The sequence below is a fragment of the Lineus longissimus genome, chromosome 8 (genome assembly GCF_910592395.1).
Source record: "Lineus longissimus chromosome 8, tnLinLong1.2, whole genome shotgun sequence".
Taxonomy (NCBI): Eukaryota; Metazoa; Nemertea; class Pilidiophora; order Heteronemertea; family Lineidae; genus Lineus; species Lineus longissimus.
In genome coordinates, this window is record NC_088315.1 from 18,041,941 (window position 1) to 18,064,830 (window position 22,890).

The 22,890-nt window shown below is 40.2% G+C and overlaps 3 protein-coding genes across 16 annotated transcripts in view; 2 read left to right on the forward strand and 1 right to left on the reverse strand.

Annotated features, from left to right (window-relative positions):
• The first annotated feature begins 143 nt into the window (after positions 1-143).
• On the forward strand, positions 144-12,138 carry LOC135492002 (SAM pointed domain-containing Ets transcription factor-like). Its single transcript, XM_064778050.1, has 6 exons — positions 144-231; positions 3,069-3,259; positions 4,473-5,109; positions 5,812-6,009; positions 6,755-7,123; positions 8,219-12,138. The coding sequence occupies exons 2-6, from the start codon at positions 3,227-3,229 to the stop codon at positions 8,401-8,403; spliced, it is 1,422 nt and encodes a 473-aa protein (XP_064634120.1). The 5' UTR covers positions 144-231; positions 3,069-3,226; the 3' UTR covers positions 8,404-12,138.
• Positions 12,139-17,094: 4,956 nt separating this feature from the next.
• Positions 17,095-19,310, reverse strand: LOC135492060 (heat shock protein 70 A1-like). The gene has a single exon (XM_064778197.1). The coding sequence runs from the start codon at positions 19,086-19,088 to the stop codon at positions 17,187-17,189; it is 1,902 nt and encodes a 633-aa protein (XP_064634267.1). The 5' UTR covers positions 19,089-19,310; the 3' UTR covers positions 17,095-17,186.
• A 264-nt stretch (positions 19,311-19,574) lies between these two features.
• The window catches only part of LOC135492187 (liprin-beta-1-like), a 136,100-nt gene continuing 132,784 nt past the window's right edge, over positions 19,575-22,890 (forward strand). For all 14 annotated transcript variants that reach the window (XM_064778440.1, XM_064778450.1, XM_064778444.1 and 11 more), the window contains exon 1: positions 19,575-19,690. The gene's annotated coding sequence lies outside the window, so the exon portion shown is untranslated. The remainder of the gene's footprint in view (positions 19,691-22,890) is intronic.

A 22,890-nucleotide genomic window follows, 5' to 3' on the forward strand; every position in this document is an offset into this window, starting at 1 on the left:
AATGCGCTACTAAGTGTGAGTAGTATTGTTTGCGAAATAGGTCACCGCACCATCGGTCCTCTCATGTTTATGTATGAGCTCTGTTCCGAACGCGCATGCGCATGGCACAATTCCATGCAGAGTGCGAGATCGTAAACAACAGCCTTTTCTTGGAAGCGCTGAATCAGTAGTATAAATTGGCCAAGAACCACAATGGAGACAACAATTTCATACCGAACGCCGACGGGGAAGGTAAGTCCAATCTCTCCGTATTTTGTGTTATATTTGTGGATAACTTGTAAAAAATAACATGAGGATTTATAGAAGCAATCGGATTTTTATATCGATTTCTATGTGCTTTTCTCAGTTAAGGAATGTACGGAATTTATTAAGGTGGCCTGTACATGCGCCGTGTACAAAATGTACAGCGGGATAGGGTTCCTCGCATTGCTTTCGCGATCAGCTGATAGCTGCGTTTGGCGAAAAGGGTATTCGTTGTGAATTGTGTATTGCGCAAAGGGTATTGCATCGGATTTTTACCTTAATCTTATGCAGTATTTCGATTGTCAGATGCTTATTCCAGTAGATGGTCACTATTAGGATCTTAAACGCATTTTATTTGTCTTAAGTGATTTTTGTCGATGGTCGCGTAACGATGGTAGTTGGTGTGCACATGTGATCGAACAGCTGATCGCGGAAGATTGCTTTATAGTTTTATTATACGTACCTGGGTCTTGCACGGTCATGCTTAAAATGTTAAAGCAATTATGGGCAGTTATTAATCTAGTTGATGCCTTTATGGAGCTAGCGTAATAATGTTGGCGCTAGAATTTGTAATCGCATATTAGATGTAGATGACTGATGCCTTATAACACTCTAGAGAATCAATTACCCAGATTGCCGAGTTGATCTCTTTCAGTGTTACCCCTCGCAGGCGATAACTCCGAGTTCATCTCATTAGGGTGGGCTGGTTACTCTAAATTTTTAGTTCTGGCTTGAAATAATGACATGGCAATACCACACTTAAGAAGTTGGCCCGGAAGTTGCGACGGTATACGGTTCAGACTGGGAGACGGCAGACTGCTGAAATGTGGAATCGGGAATGATTGCATCCTCGCTTTGCCAGTTGGCAGATTCCACATTTTAGCAGTCTCTCATTGTTTAAACCTACCGTCGTAACTTCCGGTGTGGTATAGCGTATAAATTGTTTAGGCCTGCTTTTTACCAGACTAAGCAACTCTAGTTAAGATACTGTCAGTGTTACTCAAAGTATATACATACATAATGTATAAGCGTGAATAAATAAATGAGACGTGCGACTGAGAAGTGCACGGAAGTGCGAAAACATCAATTGTGGAAAAAATTTTATATTCATCAATACTATCTTCGGAGCCACCGTGTCCAGGGCGACTTCGTTTGCTTAACTGTGACACTGATAGTGGATTTAATGACCAATACGAGACATGTCGGAGTCCTCTCACCCAGGCGTATCAAACCAAGTCTTAAGATAAGATAGGCTTAACACCTGTACTCGACACGTCGTGAATTTGATACTCGTCTTTGTCTTAGAAGAATTATTAATCGGTAAATCAAACATTTGAAGGTCAGTGTCAGTAAGTTTTTGATATTAAGTACTTTGCTGTTGCTAGGCCCTTGAATAAAAATTGGGTGCGACACGAAATACAAAAAATTAATTGTGAGTGTTTGACGTCACGCATACCATTGCATTTTTTATTTGGTACTCTGAGACCTACTTTACCCATGCCATCTGATCGATCTATTCGTGTAAGTGAGCGTTGATTTGTCACTAGCTCACCTTTCTGACTAACTTACTGGTAATACTGACTTTTGATATTGTCATATTGGCTTAGGGCAGCCCGTACCTGGTACCTGGGAAAATGACGCACAAATAGCTCGGAGTAACCAGCTAAGTAAATAGTCACCTCTAGGTGTAAGTTGACTAATACCAGCTCCTAGGGTTGCATGGCATTGCTATTGAAATCTTGGTGACATCACATTTATTTTTGTCACCAACATTCATCCCGAGTGATGAATAATGCCGGTGACTAAAATGATACAGGGAACGGGTACAGCCATCTATGATGTTGAATGTCTCAGCATCTTTGACTCAATCAGTCACTCATGCCGCACCAGCTAACCCCGCGCTATAAATAAAACAATCACTGAGCAACACAAATCGATAAATTCCTCGAAATGCTCCACACACTTTATAAACGTGATCGGTCATCGATTTTTGCTTAGCATAACGCTATAATGCATTGATGAAGTCCCGAGAAGGCTAGCATGGCATTAATATCCAATGCGTTCCTGGAACAGGTAATGGCCGCCGAGCTGGAAATGGTAACTACGTCATTGGCGCTAAAACGACAGTAAACAAACCCACGTGGGATTTCATACATCGCGTAAAACATGCGAAATGGTGGTTCTCTTTTCAAAGCATTATACGCAGGGAATGTTTCCACTGAAATGGGTACAAAACTATATTGTCGCCGCATTAACATGACTTTTCATTCACCCCAAATGAACTCAGGTTTTTTTCGGGCCACTCTATCATCACATAAAGTATTGAAATCTGGCACAAATGACAAATATCTGGGTCACGTGCATGCTTCTCTTATCAATATGCGCAGTTAAAATGCGAAAGAAAACAACCTTTCCAAAGGAATGTTGGACGAAATTCGTTCAAGATGATCGTATAAGCTAATGCAAATGTAACTGGCTACCATGTGCAGCTGTTTTGGAGCAAGGGCGTGTTAAATGAATGTTGTTCCCTGCTTTTTGTCACTCATCAATAGTCGTTAAACACTCATAAAAACTACATTTACGAACATATGATAACTTAATAACCCCGACCTTTATGTGGAGCAAGCAAAATACACATTTGATATGCAAAAATCAACTCGAGTATTGTTGGGTTGAGGTAAAATTGGGTCGCCCCTTGTCCCCAAAGTTGCATGATCATCAGCACGTGGTTTTATTGCTGCATATATCGCACAATCCGAATACTGGCTTACCTGAACCTTGTGGGAAACACAGGCTCACCCGATTGTTATTGTTCCCTTTTTCAGGATCGTCGAGAAAGAATATCTTCAAGGAGTATTGATGCGTTTAGAGAGGATCTAACGTGGATATACTTAATTAGGCGTTCCAGAGATTTAACCTAGTTCTGCAAAGTGCTTGAGAAGAAAGTGCGTAGTTTGTTGGAGATTCTCACTGGATTCAGACTATGACATTTGCTGATCTCATCGGAGATCAACAGGTAAGTAAAGTGCTTGTCTTGAGGACTTAAACAGTTGAGCATTAGGATATGATCTGTGTTACACTGTATTTGGCATCTGAAGTTGAAAGCATTTGTTGTATAACATCTGTGTCACAAACTAATCGGCATCTTCAGCTTTGAAAAAGCGTAATGGATGATTTTATCCCGCCTGTGTTACAATGTACAATGTAGTTAGTGCTTTGATGCAGTTATCATCTGTGTTAAAACGTAGTTGGCATTTGAAGTGCAATGAATGATTTGATGTAGTTATCATCTGTGTTACAGTGTAGTTTGCATTTATAATATAAGAAGGAAAGATTTTATAAAATTATCATCTGTGATGCAATATACATGTACCTTAGGGTATCTCCGTAGGAATAATAGTTACTACATGTATACTAAGCTTACTTTGCACTATACCGGCCTAATGGTTTGTCACAAAAAAATTAACAGATAAATTCATTAGTCATTTAGTAAAATGCATTGTTTAGCAAAAGTGGCCAGATCAGTCACACAATAAAAGGTTACTATTACTGTATCTGTATCACCGAAGCACCTAATCATCTCTTTCTGACTCGTGCAGCGGATGGTGTAACAGCATCACTTATCCGATGGTCTTGGTGGCCTTGTATTGTTTTGATCGAGGGTAATCGAAGGTTCACTTGGTCACTAGGCTTTTGTTTTAGGTCATTATCCTATTAAGGGTTGGCCTTGATGACAGGATATAGGGCCTACTATCACTTAGTAACAATGATTACACTGCATATGCCTATCGAAATTGTTGGCGTTAAATATAATGGTGCACAATACCAATTAATCTTGGAGATACAATTGATGATACTTGTCATAATTTGAATTTTCAAGGTTGATGATGCTTATCAAGTGTGATTAAAGTTTAAAATAGTTTAAAAAATTGGCATTTATGTTAATGATACAAAAAATTGGCATTGGAGTTAAAGATATTTGATGATGAAGTTAATGATACGTACCAAAATTAGCATTGAATTTAATCAGTTAATGATAGGCATACTTTGTGTGAAAGTTATTTATACTACCAATAATGGTGTTAAAGATACTTACCAACATTGACATTTAAGTTTTTAGGTGATACCATATACAAATACCTGGTTGAAACTATCACTGTTTGGAGAGTGCAGATGATACTACACGTATTTAAATATGCCTGGTCTCACAGTTTCCTTGTACATTGCAGGTACCTGAAAGTGTTATGCAAGACTTGCTGTCAATGGAAGACGAGAGGATGTCTGGAGACTGCCGAGTTCCCCCCATTTACAACAACAACAACAACAATATAAATAACTACAACATGGCACAATCAGTGATGCAGTTCACAGACAATGGTTTCTCCCAGGCCCTGAACTGCGGTGACTTCCAAACTTTTGCCGACATGGAGGACATCACGTTAAACTACCATGTGAATGGCCCCTTAAAACCTTCAAGGGAACCAGAGTACATTGCAATGGACTACTCCAATATCCCAGTTAGTGTTTCAAATTGTACGATTAAACAGGAGCCAAAAGATTATACTCAAACTTGTTCTGGACCGAAAAAGGATTTATCATACAATGACCACAAAGTTAGCTTCACTGAATTGGATCAGCTTTTAAACTGTGATCTTACTTTTTATGATGATATGAACTTTGGTGTACAGACGTGCAAGGAGGAGAACATTAAAGTCGAGTATGAGAGTGATCCCGAGAGCTGCAACAGCCATGACAGCGACCAGGAATCTGGACTTGGCGAGAATTTCGACAGAGTACAATCCGAAGTGATTAGACAGGTGAAGAAGGACATTGAATATGCCTGTACGATTCTGGACATTCCTGCTGGTAAGTGCATTTTTACATCAGATATTTCATCAAAGTTAACGATGATTTGGCATTGAGGTTAATGATACTTAGTTAATTTGGTGTTGAAGTTAATGATGCTTAGCAAATTTGGTGTTGAAGTTAATGATATTTGGCAAATTTCATGTTGAAGTTAATGATATTTGGCAAATTTGGTGTTGAAGTTAATGATATTTGGCAAATTTGGTGTTGAAGTTAATGATACTGAGCGAATTTGGTGTTGAAGTTAATGATACGTAGCAAAGATTGGTATTAAAGTTAATGATGCTTGGTGTGAAAGGTATTGATACTTCCAAATTGTTGTAAAAGTTAATGATAGTTACCAACATTTTAGTTTTTAGATGTATCCTTTCATAGCTTGGCAGTAAATTTTAATTAAAAAACCTGTTTTATTTGAGGATTATAAATCAACAACTGTCATGTAAAGGCTTGATAAAATGACACCTGTCAAATTTAACAATCGACAAATCACAAAAAAATCACGTAGTCCCAAAGTTGAACATACGAAAATTATGTTGACCCAGTAAATGGATTCGTATATTCAACCAAATGATAAGCACCTGACAGGTGAAAATTTGTTGGTGGTCCTACGTTCTTCCGACCTGTCATGTTATGATGTAGCATGTAACAGCTTTGATGTTTCTTGATAAACTTGTAAAATGACCATTCTCCTTTCTTCAACAGAGCCGAGGTCATGGTCTGTCGCCAACGTACAGAAGTGGGTCAGCTATATCGTCCATCAGTACAAACTGCCAATGGTCAACCTCGACTACTTCCAAATGAATGGCTTAGGGTTAACGATGATGGCTGAAGAGGACTTTAGGAAACGATCGCCAGAGGCAGGGGCCACCTTATTTGCTCATCTTGACATTTGGCTGAATGGTGAGTAGAGTTTCAAAAAGTGATACGATTCAGCTGTGACTTTCAATAACCAATACAGTACAGCTTTAAGTTAACCTCCCTTTGGTATATCCTCATGTATAATTGTTTAGGGATTACTACGAATCAGAACAGGAGCTCTTAACAAGTTTTAAAAATTAGGCTACCTTTTTAATGCGTTTCCTGTCAGATATTTAACGATCAACTTAAAGGTTAACCACAACAATTGACCTTCACAATACAATGGTGGTTAGCGGGAACCCTTTAGCCAGCGGTTCTTGGAACCCCTTTAGCCAGATGTTCTTGGAACGGGTACCGGGTTATGTAATAGTGTGAGTCATTCAGTACACTCATGATAAGCGTGGGCGGATTGTATAATTCTGGCCCATTAACCTGAATAAGCTGCGCGAGTGCCGAGGAATGAGTGAGTCATTAGCCTCTATGAGCAATTGCAACAGGTGGTCGCTCACACTTTCAGTGCCTCCTCTCTGAGCATCGGAACTTAAAACAAGATGTGGGTCTTTTCAAATCATTTTCAAAGCTAGAAAACGTTTGGACAGTGACCGAATATCACTCCCTACTTCTTGATGGATTCATCTTTCTTGGTTTAAACACTTCTTTTACATCAACGAAACCAATCTAAACTTGAGATGGACTGGCTACTTCATCATCCTCGAGACTTAACAAATTGTCCCTGCCCAAAAGTGTTATCAATCATTATTCTTATGTTTCTTGTCCACTCTTCCAGCATCAAAACTTGAAGATCCAAACCAGAACACACCCATTCCCAAACCAAATCTCATGTACCTGAACATGGACCAGCGGAAGGTGCTCCAAGAGCTGACTCCGGCTGACAGCAAGGTGCCAATCCCTGTGCCAATGTCTGTACCCTCGCCTGTCTCCAGCCTGGGCAGCATGTCCCCACCAGCCAGGAGTCCACCACTGGATTCCTCCTACGACTCCGGGAGCTTCTGCTCCATCAGTAGCTGTGGTTCCGAGGACGAGGCCGACACCGGGAACAGTAGGCCCAGCATCCACCTGTGGCAGTTCTTGAAGGAGTTGCTTATGCAGCCACAGTTCTATGGGAACTGTATCCGGTGGCTTGATAGAAAGAATGGTGAGTTGAATTTATAGTAAGGCAAGCTCTGATTTCAAGAAGGTGTTGCTTCCTAGAGTTCAAGTAATTATCAACACAAAACTTTTTTTACTCTCTGGCTACTAAGTGCTGTGCAGAGGCATTTGTTGACATAATTTTGGATCATCAGATGAATCGCTTCAGCATCTGTCAACTTGAGATTAGGAGTGTTTTAAATCGCTCAGTTTATGTAGGGAGCATTCTGTAGGGTCTCATGTGTTGACTAGACCCCCGAGACAGTCCATTCCTCCTCCTATCCATACCTCTTTCATGGGTGAGGATGTGACCGATCCACTGCGCCCAGAGTGTAGAGTTGCATGACAGTCGGCTGGACCAATCTTTGGAATACCATGTCAATGACCTGTGGGGTTCTGATCGATAATTTGTTAAGGCTGTATATAGGCCTATATTGTGTCATGCAGCAAGCCAATCTTGATAAAAAGATGCATTGGATAATATCTCTAATGACTAGTGGGTTGTGTTTTGACTGAAACACTTTTTACATATCATGTTGGGATTAATGTAAATTGCAACCACAACAATACTTCTTAGAAGAGCTGTCGTAAACATGTTTGTATGGCCTACATGTGAGTGTAAACAAACCCTTAAAAAATTGGGGAGTGAGATTGTAAACAAGTTCAATAACGTTATGATAGGAATGTACGATGCCCAAGAGCAAATGTTATTGAGATCGCACGAAGTTACCTTGAATCATGTCAGATCAATATGAACTCTCCCTCACGTTATTGACCCCACTCCTAAAACACCCTTTAGCCTCAACAAACTTCAGCCCTCCCAATCTATCATCCCTTGTTGGGGGATAAGGGGCATTCTCCTTCATTGATGCAGTTCCACATTGCCACGATGACTCTGAAAAACGACGCTGGTACTTTGCAGTAAGCATACTTTGGCGCAGTGATATTCATGTGGTGAGGCGGTCTTACTGGTCCAACATGGAAGCCTATCCTTGCAGAGAGAATATGTTTGGATCCTATGTCTGCTTTGGAGAATGCACAATGTCCATTGGAATCTTTTGCTCTTCATCTTCTTACGTTCCTCCTCCTCCTCTCTTTCCAGGTGTTTTCAAGATTGAAGACTCAGCACGAGTTGCCCGCCTCTGGGGCAAGCGCAAGAACCGTCCTGCCATGAACTATGACAAGCTCAGTCGTTCCATCCGCCAATACTACAAGAAGGGCATCATCAAAAAGACGGAGAACTCCAAACGTCTTGTTTACAGATTCTGTCATCCATATTTGTTGTAGATGTAGATGCAGACAACATGACGCGACATTAGTGCCATCTAGGAGTGGAAAGGGGAACTAACATCCAGGAGCAAACTTTGGCTTGCCATTGAAGAGTGGAACTTTTGAAATCTGCATTAGGAATCTGATCTGATGAACTGATTGAATCTGCATTAAAAATCCGATGAATTGATTGAATCTGCATTAAAACTCTGCTAAACTGATTGAATCTGCATTAACAATATGATGAACTGATTGAATCTGAATTCAAAATCTGATGAACTGGTCCAATTGCATTAAAAATCTGATGAATTGATTGAATCTGCATTAAAAATCTGATGAATCGATTAAGGTTAACAATACCATTGATTAAGTTTGAGTAACATAACACTTCTTCCAGTGTCCTGTTTGGTCCAACCTTGGATAAATTTACGGACAGGATGTCTGTTTCTGTTTGTTCTTTTTCTGGGCCATTCCAAAATGGCCGCAAGTGTCAAGTTCTCGAGATAAGGTGCTATGGCTGGGCATTGTTTTCATTTATGTTCATGTTTCATTCACCATACTTCACGATTCCACCCAAAGCTTGCTGGAAGTCCCTTGTACATCTTACATAGACGAATGTACATAATGGTTGGTTCTAGCTAACTTTTGGTGGAATGCTTTTTTTGTATATTTTGCATAGAGTAACCCACAGAAGAACAGTATTTTTAAATGTGTAGTTAGTTTTTTTGCCGACAGGAGTGCTTTGAGTGCATCTTTTGCTTGACCTTGGGGTCTGACCTTGAGGCTTGACCTTGACCTTCGATGCTGCAAAATAGCGTAGGCCATTTTTCTCTTTTGTTCTTTTTTTACTGCTGCTTCTTTCTAGTCAATTATTTACGGCATTTGACGTTGTTCCCTTGAAAAGGGATAAGCACAAACTTGACTTATAACAACAACCAAAAAATCAGTGCAGAATATATCGAAAATGTTCTCTTTCTTTGAGCCTTGTTAGGGTGAAACCTACTTCTCCTTAATTCTAAAGCCTTTGGGTATCCCTTAGCATTGACGAAGACAGTTCACCTATTCTCACAGCAGCTTGATTGAAATATTAAAAAGATGATTGTGGTCTTAAATGGAACTAAAAATGATATTTGTGGTCGAATTTTTATAACTTTTCATGATTGTAGTCTTGATCAATTTTAGATACATCTGCATTAAATCTCAAGTTCACTTTGTAAGAAACGTTCACATTTCTTATCAATGCTTTGGGACATATAGCTCAAATTGGGGTTTTTATTTTTTTCTTTAAGATGAAGCTGATGGTTGATATGTATAAAATAGATTAGGTGATGACTTAGACCTGATGTTCCAATGAATGGAATGACATTGTCTTAGAGATTTTACACACTATAGTGTACATTATCTCTTGCTTCTGCGATTACCGTTGAAAGAAGTCAATTGATTAAATTGTGAGATGGAACTCTCTAAATTGTGGGGTTTTTTTAAAAATCTGCACCCTGTATTGTTATTTTGGACATATCCTGTTCAATATGAAATCTTCCGGCCATTGGAAATAAAATGATTGAAAACTGCCTGTTCTATGATGATAAGGGAAAAGAGCCAGTATGTTTGTACAGTAACACACACATGTTATGTAATAGATTAAAATTGAATATTTTTATATCATCCGATTAAAAACTGTGATTAGCAATTACCAGCAGAAACGAAATGTGATTCTTTTTGGACAGTTTATTTTGAAGAAGTGCCAAGCACCTTCGTTTTCGTCCAATTTTAGGCTCAGTTTCCTTTTTGGTCTGACATTGACGCACAGAGAACTTTCGAGTGTAAATTTCATTGATGAGTTTGTAAATTTCATTCGGTCATTTTGAGGCATTAAATCGATTTTTGAAACCTGTTTAGACTTAAACACCCAGTGAAGTTGTAGTTTTAAATCTTTGGCATTAAATTTGAGTTTAGAAATATTCACATGGTATAATTTTAGTTCTAAATGCATTGCCTATTCCTCGAGGTGTATTAGTATTTTTGACACTGATTTTATGATAACTTTTGGATTAGTGATTGTGTTTTGAAGATGGGGACTCTGTTCGTCTAGAGTTGTTAAATCACTGTAACTATGCAGTTGTTGTTAGATGTACAAAAGTGGGAAATGTGGTTTTAAACAAGAAGTTGATTTTCATCTCTTGCTGTTAGTTCAGAATGCCGTCTTTAGGGACGAGGTTAGAAATCACCCATTATCTGTCAGTTAAGAAAGATCATATTTTGTATGATCTTTTGTATGAAAGAGAGCTGTTGAGTTAGAAAGCTATATGGTTAGATATATTGATATCTCCATAAACTGATGATTATGGTCAAATGAATTGGACCATCTGCAATAAAAATCTGACGATTGTAGTGCAATATGTATATTGTTACATAATTTTGTTTTCTTAACCATACAGCTTTTTACCTTGGCATCTCCTTTATAATCTTAAACTTTCATATTGACAACCTACTTCAAACTCAGTTGACTATCTTCATGTTGTTAAAACCCTCTTAATGTTGCCCAGCGTTAAAAATGAACTGTACCTCATCGAATATAGATCAAGTTGGAGAGCAGGACAGCCCTAAGGCTGGCATCTCTTTCAAATAGTTAAACTGTCCTTTACTCACCAAATCTTTGTGAGGTATTAATTGTTATGAATTGACAAATCCTGTTACTGTCTCGTAATGCCGGACAAAAAAGTCAGAAGCATTTGTTCAGAGACGGATGTGAAAAAAAATGGTTGTGTCTTTTTGTTAGTTTTATACATTGTTGTTCTTTTGAAGCGATTTTTTAATACAATCTGCATCCTAGTGTCATAAAAACTATGTAGATTTCTCTTTTCTTCTTTGAAAGAAGCCATTGACAAAAGTCTGTACAACGAATCGCCATCTGCATTAAAAATCTGATGATAAAGTCTGGTCGAAAAAATCGCTTCAATTTAATCAGCAATGTTTGGGAACCACTGATGAGAACAGAAATTGTATGGAAAGAATACTTCAGGGTAATAGTTTGAAAGTTTGTTAAGTCCTGACTTGCTTGTCTGACATTTTTAAAGGCAAGGTGCACGCACTTTCAAAATTATAAGTTAATTCTAACACAGACGTTTTAACTTGATTATTTTGAGATCCTGGTGTAAATTGTCGCCAAACTTTTTCTTTTAATTGTGTTCGCCTTAAAATCTGTTTGCAGACGCCATCAGGTTTTGTAAACAAGTATACTCATTGACCTGTCCTGATTAGATCGACATAAGGCATGTTTCAAGTGTGTATTTCAACTTCTCAAGTGTTTTGCAAGTGCGTGCACCCTGTTTTACAATTAATCATCATCAGAGATTCTTCAGTGTCTACTTATATACTGCCTCGAGTTAAGATTAGAGAAGGCCATAGTACATGAAGTGTTTCAAATTACATTGTACATTTACATGTATGTGCTTTCACTTCTATAACTTTAGCTGGAGACGAGACTCAGATTTGTATCTGTCTAGATTTCGCTTTAATGAGGTCAATTGTGCTGTTATTGTGTTTTTCAATTAATAATTGGCAATAAATGTTGAGATTATAAAGAGTTTGACTGATTTTGGCAGCAAAACCAAAGTTTTGTAAATAGAGACCCACTGCACTTTGTAAATATATTGTACTATAGAATAGGCTACTGCTATTTTATACGATGTCCCTACGTTTTGTATGCATCGATAAATAAAAGTATTTTTATATAAGATAATGAAATCTAAACACTGTTTTGTTGAATTTTATGAGTAAGGTAAGGTGGTATTATAGCTGCAGTACAATTGTACAATTATTATAGCTGCAGTACAATTGTACAATCATTATAGCTGCAGTACAATTGTACAATTATTATAGCTGCAGTACAATTGTACAATTATTATAGCTGCAGTACGATTTTCTACACTGTAGTCCCTGCAGTGTAGAAAATAACTAACAGTACACATTTATAATTGTACGGTATAGATGCTATGATTCTATTACCTTTCCTTATATTCTCGCCGTCCTTGGATGACAAACGTGGATATGGATGGGATGAACTTCAACATCCCTTGTTGGTCATTCTTGGTCATACCATAAGGTAATAGCACCATAAATAATGAATGACTAGCACCTTTATGGTCTTATCAATTTATGGTATCATCTGATTTCTATTTTGGCTTCCTTCCTTGACCGCAACTGCTTTCCCCTCTCACAGCTCTCTGACCAGAACTTCCCAATAATTTGAACCAAAGAGCAGCCATAATTATCAATATTAAGGCGCCAACTTCGAATCAATATTTTCCAGCTGTGGTCCGCCCCAAAACCATCATGTTGCAATAACACATTTCGGAGATACTTGTTACTGCTGGCGCTTATTCTCGCCCACGGACCATTAATATTGATAATGGCAATTTTGAAAATGATACCCCTCTCCTCTACTTCGAACACCCAAGGCCAATTGTATAATTGGGTTCGTTTTAAAGTACATTCCAAGTCCTACATACCTCAACCAAGCCCATCAAAGAGCGAACTCACTCACCGTAGGGGAGAGGTTTGCAAATATAAAACAACTCTTGACTTTTCTTGGAAGGTACCTAATCGGTTCTATATAAAGACTAAAGTATAATGAAATATTAGAAGAAAAAAATGACGCGAATGCTTGTCCAAATGGACATGTTATTCGGGATAACTAATAGCCGATCTTTCAATGTATAACTTGTTTGAATGGTGTTTTTATCTTGCGGTTTTTCGTCGAAAGCGATGAGTTGCACTCACAGCACAGGAAATAGGTGACAGGTTACACATTCCAAACAAAACATAGTTCTCCTACACCCGAAGGTTCGTTGCCCATGTACTGGGCCAACCCATCTGGCCCGCACAGCCCGTATAGTACAAATGCCTGGATAAAAGGTGAAAAACAATTCTTTGAAATCTTCGCGTGACTAAAGTGATTCCGAGAACATTAACACAGGTTTGCTCTGAGGCACCAGCAAAGCACAGGAGCCGCGCACGTGCAGGTGCTGCCTGGCGCCATGTTGAATCGGGGTTTGAAAATTCCCGCCTCCAGAAGCGCACAAAATCCTTTGCGGCCCACCGCAACGCCTCACTACGGTATAAATAGATTCAATTCAATTCAATTCAATTCAATTTATTGCACAACTATCAAAGGATACAGACAGTATGGCAGTACACATAGGACAAATACAATACACACAAAGATTTATTTTTTTTAATTACATGTATATGGCTGTTAAAAGTATTATAAAACCATAATCAATTGTTAAAACATAGTCATTGCTCCTGAAGAGCTGTTTGCTTTCTTCAAAGGTCTTACAGATAAAAATAGCAGTGTCTAAAATAATCTTGCTGTCAGTACTACTCAATGTAGAAATAGAATCCATATTTGAAAAAAGCTGACTAACTTTATAAAAATTGATAAAAATGAGATATTTGTCTCTTAGTTTGTTGATAGATGGACATCGTGCAAAAAAATGAATCTCATCCTCGACTACAATACACCCAAAAGGACAAAGACGAGACCAGAATGTCTACCTTTTTCGATGAGTTGGTTAAGGAATAGAGACCACAAATCATGAAATTCGCGTGATACTTCCTTGATTCTTTTCTCTTTATCCATAAAATGATTCTGTATATGATTTATAAATCACATCCTCGGACTCTGAATGTGCACTGACCTTATCAAAAAGATATTCGCATTGTCTAGGTGTACAGTTATTATTGATTTATACATAAGTACAATAAAACCTTATAAAGTGGGTAGCACCCCTCCCCCCCCCGGCGTTTTCGGCGGAGATCGATGATATTTAACGGCACCTCTCCCCAAGAAGCAAAGTCTTAGAACCCCCCCCCCTCCTCCCCCGCCACCGGTGCCCGGAAAACGCAAGTTTTGGCCCAAGTGGGTGAGCTCCGCCAGACCCCCTCGTTTCCATGACCGCATCTTCGGTCCTTTCTCTGGTTGAGGCTTGGCCCCTACCCTCCGTGGACATAGCTTTGCCACAAATTACAATGACAAAGGTGGCCTAGTACAAAGACGCCAATAATATCCGTATTACCTTGATTATAGGACATGATGAGGCATCAACCACTACACTACGGACGCATTGGACTGCCTCGTTCCGTCCCCATAAGGAGATGATGAAATGGACTGCATGGGAGTCCACCAGACATACAATTTATCCCCCCCCCCCCCCCCGGCCATGAAACCCATCCATTCTTGATGCCAAGCCGGTGTAAAGTTTGAAATGAACTAGGATAGAATGTCCGGGGAACAACAGATTCTATTATTGATCACGCCCTGGAACCATCCAGAATGTCACACGTTCTAAACCGGCTGTCACACGCTTTCAGGCCAGAGACCTCTATTGAAACCTGTGTACATTACGTGTACATTGTTGTGCATAAGTTTTGGTAAAAAAAGTACTCATTGGACCAATCAATCTGCACAAAATTTTATATGTGTCAAGAAGAACCCTTTGCCAATAGCATAATAAAGTTTTAAAACATTCCAATACCGATTGCCTGAGAAAAAGAGATTTCCGTACACCATATCCATCAAAACGTCACTGGCGCATTGATATGGCCCTGTCAAAGTACAAGTTCTAAACTGACCAGTGAGACCACATTTTCTTAAATATATTATCAAAAAGCATATTTCTGTGATGGCCTGACTCTGTAGATTAAGCATCAACCACAGATTGAGAATTGATTCCACTTTGGTCCATCCCAGCCATGTATTTACCACAACTTGACATTTTGATAAGCTCTATGTGACTGAATACATGTCTCTGCCCTTCTGGTACCAATACATTTTTTCGAAACGCTCAACACTCACCGCGCCATCTTACGAATGAAAATACAACTAAACGTCTCACGACTTGTCCTCAGCACGAGTCACGATACCAGGGTGTTCGATCAAAGACAAAATTATTTCATTCGTACGCGATATCGCTCATGCAAAACTAAATTTGGTTGTCGTATTCGCAGTTAATGTGGCAAAGGGAAGGGATGACGGGTGACGGGTGCAGTAACCGCTGCTGCCTTGTCTGAGCAACTGCACACGTAATCATCACTATTGTCAAACACTGCTGCTATTACGCATGAGCAAAAGACTCTTACCCTTGAAATGGGCATTCACTTCGCTTTTAAAGAGTTCTAATTGCTAATTTACGATTTCCAGTTTGTGCCTATGGTCGACCCTTAAAATCCACATGGTCACTGTGACAACGTGGTTGTGCCCGAGACGAATATTTACTGTAGGTCGTTTCCACAAACTTACATATTCAGTGAAGACACGAACACACACAAAAAAGAACAAAACAGAAATTATCTTTTCAAATTTTATTCGAAGCAAGAACAATTAAAAATTTGCTAATTAACATACAATGTACAAATCATGAAAATGAACATAAATGCAGTATACTGTAATAAAAGCATATTTACGAACTCATGGAATGAAAGTTAGCTTGATGAGCAGTGATGAGCAGGCGGATAGATTCAAATTACATATAAACTTTCTGGTCACCTAAATCCCACACCCAAACTGTCCCTTCAAATCACGTGCACTGAGCTATATGAATGCGATTTCCGTGTGCTTGCGCACTTCCGACTCGAAAAGAATCGACTCGAATCTTCCAAATTATTAAGTAAATATTAAGAAAAATCCGTACAACTATCGAAATACACATGTACATTTTTTCACTACTGGCAACATTGATATACATATGTACACATAAGCTATATTGTCTTCGTTCACATTTGAGTAACTTACTTTACTATATAGGCCTACCTGTACCAACATTCAGTGATACACATAGGCTAACTACACAAAGTACACCCAGTAATTAAAATGTAATCTCGTTCTTTAGATTCACAATTACAACACAAATGTTTGGCGAAAAAGATGATAAATGGTAATGGAATTTAAGTAAACAGGTTTTGAACTGGTTGAGCACAGAGAGTTGTAAAAGAAGAAGATATCGAAGAGACCAATGGAAACAAGGCCAAAACGCAAATCTGGATAACCTCGGCCCCCATGAAACAAGCATTGGGTGTAAAGATGCTAAATCAGAACTGAATGACAGGACAGAGCCGGTGTAATATATGTGAGTGTTTCCCGTGTGTGAGTGTTTCCCCTCATTGTTTGGGAACGCTCAAAAATAGATTGACAAGTTTTTCTGTGTATCCCCCCTATTGAAAAGTCGTGGTCTCTCTAGCTGCCTATTGTTTGGAAACACTGACACATGGGGAACAACCACAGATGTTACACCGGTGTAGAAGTTTAAAATGTCCTAGGACAGAATGCCCGGGAAACAAAGGATTCTATTATGCGCTTCAATCTCTGAGCTATTGACGGTCAGGGTCTCTATAGAACCATATTGCAGAATACAATAGGGCCGGACACTTTTTCCAGGGGGACCTTTTTGTACTGTTACACCGGTCTTACAGTGCATTTACAGTAGAATTCGCCTAGTGCAGCGCTCAGCACTGATGACTGAGCTCAGAGACGTGTGCGAGGGGACGAGCATACGACTGACTCTGGTATTCGAGGATGGATTCAACTGGATCAGCCATCTTTATCCGAGTTCCGGAATCCTCCTTTGGTAGTTTTTAAGCATTAACGTAACTTTAGCCTATCTTTATGCAACATTATTATTGATACATGGTTCACACTTGGATATACTTAGTACATGGTTCGCACTTAGAACTTGACCTTTGAATGAATGATATAAATCATTACCAATGCCCTTCAACGCTAGAATTTGGAGACTTTGCCTTTAATCGACTTCTTCAACAGTTGGGCCACCCTGGCCACCGCACTGTTGCTGGCCCTGGCCGCTTCCCCCAGAATGCAGCTTGGTCATGACGGGGGCGCAGACCAGCTGCAACTCCTGCATCTGATGATCGAATTCTTCCTTCTCCGCCAATCCATTCACCTCCAACCACTTCATGACCTCATCACACTTCTTGGTCACAATGTCCTTGTCGCCTGCTGAGAGTTTCCCGCTGCTGTCTTCGGCCACTGCGCTCTTGTACTGGAACGCCAGCGATTCAAGGTTGTTCCTGGCCATAACTCGATCACGTTGTTTGTTGTCCTCGTCGCGATATTTTTCGGCGTCTGCGACCATTCGGTCAATGTCCGTCTTGGACAGCCTGTTCTTGTCGTTGGTGATGGTCACCTTGTTCGTCTTGCCCGTGCTGGAGTCCTTTGCCGAGACGTTTAGGATGCCGTTCGCGTCTATATCAAACGAAACCTCGATTTTCGGTACTCCGCGCGGCGCTGGAGGAATACCTGTCAAATCGAAGCTTCCCAGTAGGTTGTTGTCCTTGGTCATGGCCCGTTCACCCTCGAAGACTTGAATCGTCACGGCAGGCTGGTTGTCCGCGAATGTGGTGAATGTCTGGCTGGTCGTATACGGGATTTTCGTGTTGCGCTCGACGAGTTTTGTCATCACGCCTCCGGCAGTCTCAATACCAAGTGACAGTGGTGAGACGTCCACAAGCAAGACGTCCTTGATTGCCTCGTCACTACTCCCGGTCAGGATAGCAGCCTGGACTGCGGCTCCATAGGCGACTGCTTCATCTGGGTTGATGGACTTGTTCAACTCCTTCCCTCCCATAAAATCCTGAAGCAGCTTCTGGATTTTCGGGATCCGCGTCGAACCTCCGACCAGGACGACGTCATTAATCATGCTCTTGTCCATTTTTGCGTCCCGCAATGCCTTCTCTACGGGTTCTAACGTCTTGCGAAAAATATCCGCGCACAAGTCCTCGAATCTCGCTCGGGTGATTTTGGTGTAGAAGTCGGTGCCTTCGTAAAGTGAATCGATTTCGATGCTCGCCTCGGCACCACTGCTGAGTGACCGTTTTGCGCGCTCGCAGGCTGTACGCAGACGGCGCAGCGCACGTGCGTTACCAGAAATGTCCTTCCTGTATTTTCGTTTGAATTCTTGCACGAAATGATCGACCATTCTGTTATCAAAGTCCTCACCCCCGAGATGGGTATCCCCCGCTGTCGATTTTACCTCAAACAAGGACCCTTCGTCGACAGTAAGAATGGACACATCAAAGGTACCGCCTCCCAAATCAAAGATCAAGACATTTTTCTCACCTCTGAGGTTCTTGTCCAATCCGTACGCAAGGGCGGCAGCAGTTGGTTCGTTTATAATCCTCAGCACGTTCAGTCCGGCAATACAGCCGGCGTCCTTCGAAGCAAGTCTCTGCCCGTCGTTGAAATACGCCGGGACAGTCACGACGGCGTCCGTCACTTTCTGTCCCAAGTACGCCTCAGCGGTCTCCCTCATTTTCGTCAACACCATGGAGCTCACTTCCTCAGCGGCGAATAACTTTCGTTCTCCCTTGTACTCCACTTCGATCTTCGGCTTGTTGGATTCACAGACAACTTTAAACGGCCAGTGCTTCATGTCAGACTGGACAGGAGAATCGTTGAAGTTTCTCCCGATGAGTCGCTTGGCGTCGAAGATCGTATTCCTAGGGTTCATGGCGACTTGGTTTTTCGCAGCGTCCCCAAGGAGTCTTTCCGTGTCCGTGAATGCCACATAACTCGGGGTGGTCCTGTTGCCTTGGTCGTTCGCGATGATCTCCACCTTCCCGTGTTGGAAGACACCGACGCAGGAATAGGTTGTGCCCAAATCGATTCCAATCGCTGGTCCTGGCATTTTGTTTCGTGTCGGTGTCGATTCGTGAAAGTTCGAATTAGCAACAGTTCAATCGCAGATATATGATTATGATGTCCTATGCGAATCCTGCACAGAAAATTGTGACAGTTCCTCTATTCAACGGTTTAGCAATAGTTCCGTAGTGTTGCAATTCTGATAATGACAACACTCGGAATTTCCGAGGCTTTTATCCATAAACATTGCAATCCAGAACGTTTGTGACTGTTCTACAACATTCTACCCACATGGCAATTAAATGTTTACGTGTTCGGCTCAAAATAGGCCTAGATTGTGCCAGGAAGTCCAGGTCGAATCCAGGCGTTTCTGGAAAATTCTTGCCGGTCTGGTGCCAAGGATAACGCCTGGTTTCCAGGTACATGTAAGCACTACCGCGCCATCTCTCCTAAACTTGTAGAACTGAAATCTCACGGCAAAACTGGAATCATTCCATTCATTGTTTACTTACGGCGCAACCAACGTTTACACAAAGACTGTCATGCTTTTATGTAGATGAAAAGTTTGCAAAGTTTTCTCAGTGATTCTATCAATCGTGGATTAGTTACGAGAAAGTTGAAAATCTTGAATGATAGTTTATATCATAGGTATGTATTTGCCTTTTTCTCAAGATGTTGTTTCATTGAAATATTGGAGAAATATTTAGGTGAAATTGGACCCTTTTTTTCTCGTACGCGGGATGAGTAAGGAGCGTGTATCGGGATATAAATGTATGCAGTTAGTGCGTAGTGTGTTGGATAACACATTAGCCAATAGTAATGTACTATCTGTTGTTACATTATTTATGAATGGCCAGGTGTGCAAATAAATGTTGCAATAATGAGGTCTGTTGGTGCATAAACTCATAATTTTTTTTCATTTGACTCAAGTTTTTTCAGCTCTTGGTAACTTGAGTAGTTGAGGGGCAAGAATGTTTTTGGCTAGCCATGCAAAATAAATGATGGAAGTGAAAAGTGGCATGGTGCGAGTCCTCCCCAGCCCAGGCCCTGTAGCCCCTTAGATTGCAGATTTAAAGGGGACCCACATGCTTAGTCCTACAATATCCAAGTACTCCCCATCTTCAGAAATAAAACTTCGTGATCTCCTTTCCTAGATATTTTCTTTGTGTCCCTTTAGTTGATTGTGCGTGTAATCTTTAGTTGCATATTGATCTCAATGACCTGAAGACTACCATACCAATATTTAACAATCCACATAGGTCCTCCCTATAGTCCCTTTAAAGGGAGACTATAGGCAGGAGGAGAGGGGCTAATTTGGCCATCTTTAAGTAACTAGTACACACAGTATTAAAGGGCCCTTGGTCATGTCAGACTTGGCACTAAATATATTCCTCGTACAAGCGTGAATCATTTCAAACTACTGTGAGATGTGATAGACCCCTATTGGCAGCTTTGTGTAACTTTATCTTGCCTGCCAACTGTCTATATTGTCCCTTTAAAGCGGGTTTGGTAAACAATTATAAAGTTGTAAGTAAGTAAAGGGTTTGGCAAGGAGAGGTTTGGCAAAAACACAACATTGTTAACTGAGAAAATTTCTTGTTGTAATACATGTAGTTTGTTTTTATATTGGCCACAAGCGATTCATTTGAGGAATGGTTTTGGCCAAGTGGTCTCACAAAGACAAGCTGTTAGTATTTTTATTGGGTGAAGTCCCTTGAATAATCTTATGCTAAGTTTGTCAATATTTTGTAGATGAGCTTCCACCTGGGCTTCCTGTTCAAAGAACCCAAATCCTTTTTGCCCTATGTTCAATAATCACTTCTTTTATACGTACATTCAGTTGGTCACAGGCTATTTGCCAGGGTGCCTGCACTGTTTCTGATCCAGTGTTCTCCACAAGGGCATTTGTCAAGGCAGAAGACCCAACCTTGGAGCAGCCACCTAAACTAGCTCTGGAATGTTGTAAGGGTTTCTATCGGGCTACCCTACCTTAAATGTGACCCACCACGACAAAATGAGTCGCATGTCGCACATAAGATTAGCCTAAAATGACACCAGGACATAATAGAAGAAATTGATGTACTCAGGTGTAAGAAAAGGCAGACAACAGTGAAATAAACAACCAGTCCGCCTCGACCTGTCAAGCTCGGAGCGACATGCGACTTGTTCCGTCATGGGGGTTAACAAATTGCTGGCCACCCTGAGTTGTGTTACACACTGGCAAAACTTCTTTAATATCAAGGGTTTCACCCTACATGAAATTGTACCTTGAGGATAACCCAGCTGCAGAGGTCTGATGTCAGTGACTTCTCCTTAATGCCGCCCATAAGACATTGTTGGATGTAACATACATCTTCAAAAACTTAGGGGTAGGTAGGCAGGCAAATAGTTTGCAAAACAAACATTTCCAGAAATCCCAATTCAAGACCTCTCAAAATTAAGATGAAAAAATGCCAAAAAATGAAATATTTCTAGCAATTTTTCTTCTTTTCCGACCCTAAACTTAAAGATTAGGGAGTATTTTCTATGGGTAGGTAAGAATAATCAAGTGGACAGCTCTTTGATGGCAGCCTTTTTTGCCATGGTGCCTGCATGGGTCTAATACTAAATATCTCTCGCTCTAATGTCAGTGACGACTCCACTGAATGGCGTAAAAAGTTATTGATGACACCAGCTGTGTCATTTGGATTGCGACCTAACACTTCATGGTGAATTTGTGAAACACAACAAAACTGTGTGCGATTGGTTTGACAATTTCACCATGCTTTGAATCTGTATTTCTCTTGGGTCTGCTCTGCCTGTGTATTCTTAGCTAAGAATATGACTTTGTGATTTCTGACTGAGACAAGACCACAATTGATTTTTTAAGCCTTTTAGCAGTTAAATTGTCAATGTTTGACCGCAACGCATCAAATACTGCGTGCGGTTGTGAATCTGAAATTTAGATTATGTTATTCCGGACAGTCGGGCAAGTAAATGGTGAAAAATAAACTGGTAGTTGACCACGGAAATTTTTTGATAATCGACAAATTAGACAGACCTTGATATTTCCACTCTTTTCTGCCAACTGGCAGAAAAAAACTCAAAACACGCCCCCTATTACCCAATTAGCAAAATTCGAAATTAATTTTTTCATCAAATAATTTCTTTATATCTGTAGACTTGCCACAGCAAATATTTTTTCAATACCTCTCCAAATATGTACTTGAGAGTTAAAAACATGCACTCGTCTAATTGATAGGCCTCGACCCTCCAACCTATGAATATTCATTAGTGGTCTTGTCTCGACTTAAGGATTGACCATAGGCACCACCATTTTGGCTAGAAATTGAAATACTTTTAAGTAATTAGAACTTCTTCAAAATGAAGTGAATGTCAATTTCAAGGGTGGGAGTCAGTTCTCTGGAAAACAAAGAACTGACTCTCACCCTTGAAATCAACATTCACGTCGATTTGAAAAAGTTCTTATTGCTTAAAGGGTAACTCGTGTCAAATTTCACCATATAATGTTTTAGCTGTTTTTGACAAATGACTACGTCACTTTCTCATAAATCGGTAAGGTTTTCAAATCGAAATTCACATTTTCTAGAAATTGATGGTTTAATCCCGCCCGGACGGCTCGCTTCGATGCCGTTTTCGTTAATGACGTCACAACATGAACATTTTCGCGGTCGCGGTGGTTTACATTCAGCGATTTTATAATAAATCTAATCAAAAATGGAAAATTTGTGATCAACAATTAAAAACGGATGTATTTCCGCAAAGTTGTAAATCACATCATAGTATCACTTTAAGTATTTCGATTTCTAGCCAAAATGGGGGTGCCCATGGTCAATCCTTAAAAGAGA

What these genes read in the sequence shown, in the direction of transcription:
- LOC135492002 (XM_064778050.1), top strand. Translation starts at nt 3,227, where the DNA reads ATGACATTTGCTGATCTCATCGGAGATCAACAG. An exon ending in ATCTCATCGGAGATCAACAG is followed by an intron (nt 3,260 to 4,472) that starts GTAAGTAAAGTG and finishes TGTACATTGCAG; the next exon opens with GTACCTGAAAGTGTTATGCA. An exon ending in GTGGCTTGATAGAAAGAATG is followed by an intron (nt 7,124 to 8,218) that starts GTGAGTTGAATT and finishes CTCTCTTTCCAG; the next exon opens with GTGTTTTCAAGATTGAAGAC.
- LOC135492060 (XM_064778197.1), bottom strand. Translation starts at nt 19,088, where the DNA reads ATGCCAGGACCAGCGATTGGAATCGATTTGGGCACAACCTATTCCTGC.